At 35.9% G+C, this 6,958-nt stretch overlaps 1 protein-coding gene across 2 annotated transcripts in view; it reads left to right on the top strand.

Annotated features, from left to right (window-relative positions):
- PEX1 (peroxisomal biogenesis factor 1) overlaps positions 1–6,958 on the top strand; it is a 34,038-nt gene that overhangs the window by 6,223 nt on the left and 20,857 nt on the right. For both annotated transcript variants that reach the window (XM_035897441.1, XM_035897442.1), the window contains exons 3-7: positions 240–354; positions 444–1,216; positions 2,735–2,854; positions 4,979–5,102; positions 5,380–5,489. In XM_035897441.1, coding sequence (XP_035753334.1) covers positions 240–354; positions 444–1,216; positions 2,735–2,854; positions 4,979–5,102; positions 5,380–5,489 — 1,242 coding nt within the window. The remainder of the gene's footprint in view (positions 1–239; positions 355–443; positions 1,217–2,734; positions 2,855–4,978; positions 5,103–5,379; positions 5,490–6,958) is intronic.

The following is a 6,958-nucleotide window of genomic DNA, read 5'->3' as shown; positions in this document are numbered from 1 at the left end:
ATAAAACCTTTTCCCCTGTTCACATCCTTTTCTTACAGATGACAGAGACTTTGACACAAGCAGGTTTTTGTGCAATGCCCCATTCTTTTCAGCCCCTAAGGAAATACTCAGTGTGGTGGGGTTTAATTGTATTTTATATTTCAAATGGTATATTAGAAAGAGACTTAGAGTTTTTGTCTTCAAACAAATGTTAAAAGTGTATGCAGTGTTTAATTTACATTGATATCACATTTTCCCAGGAACTGCACGCTTCCTCCCTTGAAAAACATCTTCTTGACCAGATTCGAATAGTATTTCCAAAAGCCATCTTTCCTGTATGGGTTGAACAGCACACTCACATTTACATCAAAATCGGTAAGCAACAGTGAAGGCTCTTGTGGCACCTTGAGTAAGCTCTTTTGCAAGAGTGGATGGATTCATTAACCTGCTTTGTTCATACTCAGGTACGCTTATGCCAGCAGCCCCCTATGGGAGATTAGAGCCTTGCACGGAGCTTCTGATACTTCCCAAAACACGCGAACTTGAGGAAAATATCACCAGCACGCCTTCCACAGAAAGTGACGTCTTGCTCAAAAGTTTTGTGAAAAATAACATGGAGCAAGAAGAAACAGTAAAGGATCCTTTTGCCAAACAACCTTACTTAAAGCCAGGAGTCCTTGAACAGAGTAAGGCTGATGCAAACATGACATTTGGCTCAAATGTTCTCCCAAATATATGGAATTTCATAGGGAGGATTTTCTCTCATACGTCTGAGCAGAAACGAAAGACTGTGTGTGATAAAGATGAAATGAGCATCTTCAAAGACAAGCTGCTGAACTTAATTCACATGGATTCCATTTTTAGAGTATGTCAGTCCCAGCCTCCCAGCGTACAGAATGCATCCGCCACTCACGAATTTCTGAAATGCAATGCTATTCATGTTTTTCCATGGAATTTAGAATTTATTGATTTGGATCCAAATCCTGTAGTATCTTATGGGAAAATTAATGAGCTGCTTTCCCCAAGACAGCGTCATCAAGAAGCAAAGCAAAATCTGCCATTTGAAAAGCAAAAGGATTTGACTAGTACACAAGACAAAAGTCATTCTAATTCTAATAGCAGTCAAGCATCCAGTGAGGGATCTGTTGTTCAAATCGTTTGGAACGGATTCGAAGACCTAAAGAGTGTCATAGAGTATGGCCACAGTGGGGAAGCCCTACATGTTGGAAGAGTTTGGGTCAGTTTGAGCACACTATCTTTTGGACTTTTTGTGGATAATATTTTCTATTGGATAATTGTGGAACTAGCTAATTAATGTGCCTTTTGGGTGTATAGACTTTGTGTTAAGCTCCCAAGTAGAGTATCCTAGAATCAAGTAATATTTACTAGAGCTGTGCTTTGCTAGGCCTTCTAAGTCTGGACCACGTTTCTTACCTTACTTATCATCCTCCAAGATGTACAGTGTACTCTGCATTTCTGCACCCTTAGCATTTTTGCACCAAATGGGGAAAATTCTTCAGTGTTTCTGGAGGGAATGCATGTTTTTTTCAAGACCTGTTGGTAGCCACTGTATTCATGAGAATGTGAAAGTATTTACTTAGATACATTGAGTACTGCATAACAAGATTCTTTTCATCAGTTATCACTTTAAAATATGCTTTGGACTCTAGGTGTCATCAGACTGTAAAGTAATGGGATCAGATATCTGAGTGCTACACTGTGTTTGCAAGTACTTTAATATACTCTCTAAAATAAATCTTTAAAAAATATCAAATAACTAGCTTTTATATAATTTAAGCTATTTTAGGTTTTGCATACTATTTTGTAAGGTGACACAAGTCCTGGTGTGCAGACACTGACATTCAGCTTGCTGTGATAGAACTACAGCCTGCTGATGCTCTTTCTTTCCTGGAAGCCCATGTGGGATCAACAAAAATAGATAAAATGCACTCCAAACCACCATTTGACTATTTTGACATAATATACTTCTCACCGTTCACTTACGGTTTTTGTTGAGAAAGAGAGCAAGAGCCTGCAGTGGTCTTTACCACTAAATTTTTTGAGAGACATAACAATTTTCCAAATGCCAGCATCCATAAAATCTTTCAGACTTAAACATTCATGAGATGTTTTCAGTTTGGATATATGTTTAAAATAACGCAGAATATTTGAAAAGTGGTTTCCTTTTTGAAAGGGTAAACTGACTAGTACAATTTAGGGAAACTGGATTTTCTTTCTCTGTGCTGCAGATGTGCTTAGTTCTGATCTTTATAATGTATAATTTGTATTTAAGTATATATTAAGTTTATATATTTAAATATATATATTTGTACTAAGTATAATTTATATTTACCTGCCCATGTAAAATTTATTTTAATCAGCAATGCAAGTAGAGTTGTTGTTTTTCTCCTGTAGTAAAAGCATTCTTACAGCACTCTAAGAATTCCTCCTAATTCTTCTTTTTCAACCTTTTGTTTTTCATTTAAAGAAGTTAGTAGGTGGTCAGCTATAGTGAGCACTTTCACAAATAGGCTAAAAGGCAATTAGAAGTGTGCATGAGAGAATAAGATCTGGATACCACCATCCATTTTATGGTTTCTATCTCTTGCAGATTACAATCAATGAACAGATCAATGATCAAATGTAGAGGTTCTATTAGTGACGAAGAAACTGATGTTGTACTATATAGCCAATCTTGTAACTGGTTTAGTTTCTGATATTTCCTTTTTCTTTGCTTTTATTTTAAATATTTCAGATTCCAGATGGTATGAGAAAAAAACTACGTATTGAAATGCATTCAACAGTCCGAATTAAGTCAGTTGAATCTATTCCTAAAATGCCTGTATCTCTTAGACTGCAACCCAAACAGAACTTAGTGAGTTGATATTCTTGGTCACATATTTGTTCATATATTGGAAAATTGATAAAGTTGCTCTGGTCAAGGTTGGTTTTTTTTCAATGTTTATTTGTTTTCATTTGTTAGGTGATAATTTGGGAGTTGTCCATCATGTATAACATCATTCCAAAGGAATTTATTTTTTTAATAGTTCCTTGCTTTTTCTTTTTACTATGTAAGTAATTTATATTAAGAAGATGCTATGATCCACTTAAAGAAGGCTTATCTAGTAATGCTATTTTGTATTTTGATCAATGATACTGTAAACATTAAGCCACTAAATTTTGTTTTGCACTTGGTAAATATTGTAAATAGTTTGGCATGTTATCTGTAAAAGTTTCCTATTTAAAGGAACTGGCAAAGGTCACAGAGCGTGGAGGAAACAGAACTTCAGAATTTTAACTCACAGTTTCCTGAAGCTATTAGAGGAGTGCTGTGTAGTACCTTTTAAATCATAGGATCTTCCATGATTCTCAAATTGTGAAAATTTGTGACACCTTTCTTACTAAAAAGGGTGTTGACGTCATGAAGGAGAAATGGCATTGGTAGGGAAAAGATGCATTTTCTATTTAATTAAGTCTCGAACGTAAACAGTTGCTGTCAAAATAGCAACAATAATTGATAATTTTGTATCAGACCCTCATCTGCAGTACATTAATACTGGTTCCAACTTAGCAAATTTTAAGTGTATACATTTAGTCGTATAAACACAAAAACAAAAAAGGAAAAGGATCAGAGTTAAAGACGAAATATCCATTTTAAGTCTTCTGGGAGAAGACATGCTTATACTCTTCAAACATCGCAGTGCCCAGTGGATATCCTACGAAAGACAATTGCAGTAAAATTATAATTTTTTATGTGCTGTACAGATTTTTTTACTTCCTTTTAATGCTGATATTTTTTTCCCTCATACTAAAGATTTAATTTTCTAGAGTTATGTCATTGAATCCCTCTGTTTTCCTGTGAGACATATCCAGTCTTCTGAGTGAGCATCTGTGACAGTAAGAACATACTTTGCACCAGTTCTCACAGTCTGTCAGATGAGTGACGTATTTCTTCATAATGTACCATATGCTTATTCCTGTGTGACACTGGACTGATTATTTCCCACGTTAGCTGCCCCTCAAAACCTTAAGTACAGCACTTCCCGTCATAGCAGGGCTTATGCGTGGTCATTCTTTATCCACAGTATTCTATCATGGTTTCTTACCTACAGAGGAATGTTTGAACACTTTTTTTTAAAAAAAAAAATATATTGGAGTTTTTTATACTGGAGTGTTCTGTCAGTAATTTGCTAAAATCATACAAAGTAGTTGTGTGCTTTTATATGTTTTACATACAGATTTCTGCCTTTCTTTCTAATTCAGTTGAAGGTTTTTTTAGTTCTTGGAGCAAACCAGACAAACATAGAAAGAAATATGACAGTAATTTTCATTTTCCTTTCTGAACGCTGCTCCCATGACCTCAGTTGATTCCCCCTTTTTTAGATGGGAATTGTGCTTCTGTGATTAGGAACTCAGCTAAGATATTTGTGGTCTAGACTCAATTTCTTTTCCTATTCCACTTCCCTCAGTGATCTGGGATAAGTTGTTTGATCTCTTTGCTTGCCTGTTGAAGTTTGTTGGTGGTGCCCCTGATCTAGATGAGCCCAGGCTTCTTTTTATAGGAAGCAGGGTGTACAGGGAAGAGAGGGGTGTAATGAGCACCCAAAATAAGTCACAGGTCAATAATGGTGCGTGTCTTGGGTGCTCTTTCAAACCCCAGAGCTGAGTAGTGCTCTTGGATCTGGCAATACAGATAAGTAAAAGAAAAATAAAAGCTTTTCCTTGCCTTCGCATCAGTGTTCCAAAGATAAAATCTTTAGAGGTGGTGGAAGATTCACCTGTTGCCATAGCAAGGGCTAGATGGGTGCTTTCCATTGAGCAGTTGGTAGAAAAGCTGTTTGTTGGCAAAACGTTATTTTCTATGTAAATAAAACTGTTAAATCTTGTTCCATCTCTCTGCTACCATAAGAGAAACAAATGCCTCCTGCATAGGAGGAAAACACTTTACTTACTAACACCTTGTTTTCTTTGATTTCCCTCTTTCTTTGTTCCTAATTAGCATAAAGATATACATGAAGATGATGTTAAATCTGCTTTCAGTTCTTGGCTGCAGGATTCTGCTACTGATGATCTCCCGTGGATAATGACAAGCACAGACTCTATACATCTGTCTCTTAACGAAGGTAAGGAATATACTGCCCTGTGCTGTAGCTGTTTTAACTGTCCATTAGGGAATTTACTTAGGTAATATGCCATTTAGTCTCGGTATACACCATTTAACCTAACAGATATCTCTTTACACTGAAACTGTAAGCATGCATTATTAATGATTAATCTTTTTTATTCTTTCATTTTGGATTATATTGTAGTAATTCAAAATGCACTAGTCTGTCTCATCTTGTGAGGAATAAAAACTGAATTTATTTGGAATTTTAATGGTTGTTCTTTGGGTTTTTACAGGAATGGAGGAGTTTTTCCTTAGTGTAGTGCATCCTACGCACATTGAAGAAAATAAGTCTGAGAATATTTTTATACTGAGTCCCAGTTTGCTGCAAAAGACTAATATACAAGTAAATATCACATAGTATCAGGTACCAAGTAATTTAAATTGTTATATTTGGTTAAAAATATATTACATTTTATATGTAACGTATTTTGCTTTCCCTCTTTAAATAAATAATGTCAGTCTGTTCATTAAATTAAATTATCTGCATTCTTTGTATGTTGTTTTATATATATGCCTCAGTGTTGATGAGATTCCAGGCATGCCACACTAGTTACTGAATTTTGTAGTCTATATTGAAGTCTCAGAAAAATTAGTTAGGGCAGAGGAAAGTCAGTGCTGTCCAAGTTTAAATGTACTATCCTTATACTTAGTTGTTCTTTCACTTAATACCTAAACCACTGTAAGATCGCTTCACAGTGTATCTGGCAGGAACAGTAGTTTGTTCTGACAAAGATGAGACTTATTCCCTGTTCAAACCTACCAAGCTCACAGTGCCTTCTCATTTGTATAGTTTCTGTGCTTCTGTTTCTTCAGTCTTTCCTTTCTCAGGAGAATAAATATTTCCATTGAATATTAGGATTATTGTTTCCATTAATAACTCTGGTTGAACCAGTGCCCATGACTCCGGCTTTATGGTTATAGGAGTGGGATAACATTTTTTTAGTTACATTTTAGCAGAGAATTAAGTTCACAGTGCCTTCTCATTTGTATAGTTTCTGTGCTTCTGTTTCTTCAGTCTTTCCTTTCTCAGGAGAATAAATATTTCCATTGAATATTAGGATTATTGTTTCCATTAATAACTCTGGTTGAACCAGTGCCCATGACTCCGGCTTTATGGTTATAGGAGTGGGATAACATTTTTTTAGTTACATTTTAGCAGAGAATTAAGTTGTCCTGTTTTAGCTGTTTAGAATAGATTTTTTTTTTTCTGCAAAATTTAGGATTCCTGTTTAAAAAAAAAAAGTAAAATGAGCTTTATTTCTGTTGGTAGTAGAGAAGTACAAGAAGACTTCTACAAATTGTGCTAGTGAGTGGTACTAAGATGAAGGAGCAAAATATATTTCTTAATAGCAGTGTCAGCATCTCCTGCCAGGCTGTGAACCTCTCTGTTAGCCCTGTTTGCCTGCCCAGCTTTCCATACTAGCTCCCCAGCGACTAGACTGAAAAATTCATGTGTATGAAAAAAGCCAGGTGTTTTGTCAGGTTACTTTTGCCCCAATCAGACTCCTGAGCTTATTCACTGTCTTGCCTCAGAAGTGCTCGTGCCAGCGCAACAGGGGAGGGCACAGGAGAAGAAATAATTAGTTACAGGTAAGGAAATAGATGATGGGCTGCATAGTCTGGTATAGGCAGCACTTGGCCTGACATCCAATCACAGGTTGTTACGTCATTGGAAACACTGGATTGTATTTTGGAAATAGTTGTAGCAATGCCATTTTACCAGCGCATCTTTCTTTCAAGCGCAGTAAGCTTCAGCAAAGTATACGTGCAGCATTTTCTGTATACAGTTCCAAAAATTACTAGTCATTTCTA

Source organism: Egretta garzetta, unplaced genomic scaffold, assembly GCF_000687185.1.
Source record: "Egretta garzetta isolate BGI_Z169 unplaced genomic scaffold, ASM68718v1 scaffold30, whole genome shotgun sequence".
In the NCBI taxonomy this organism is placed as follows: domain Eukaryota; kingdom Metazoa; phylum Chordata; class Aves; order Pelecaniformes; family Ardeidae; genus Egretta; species Egretta garzetta.
The sequence above is the reverse complement of the archived record's forward strand: the minus strand, read 5'-3'. Positions and strand labels throughout refer to the sequence as shown.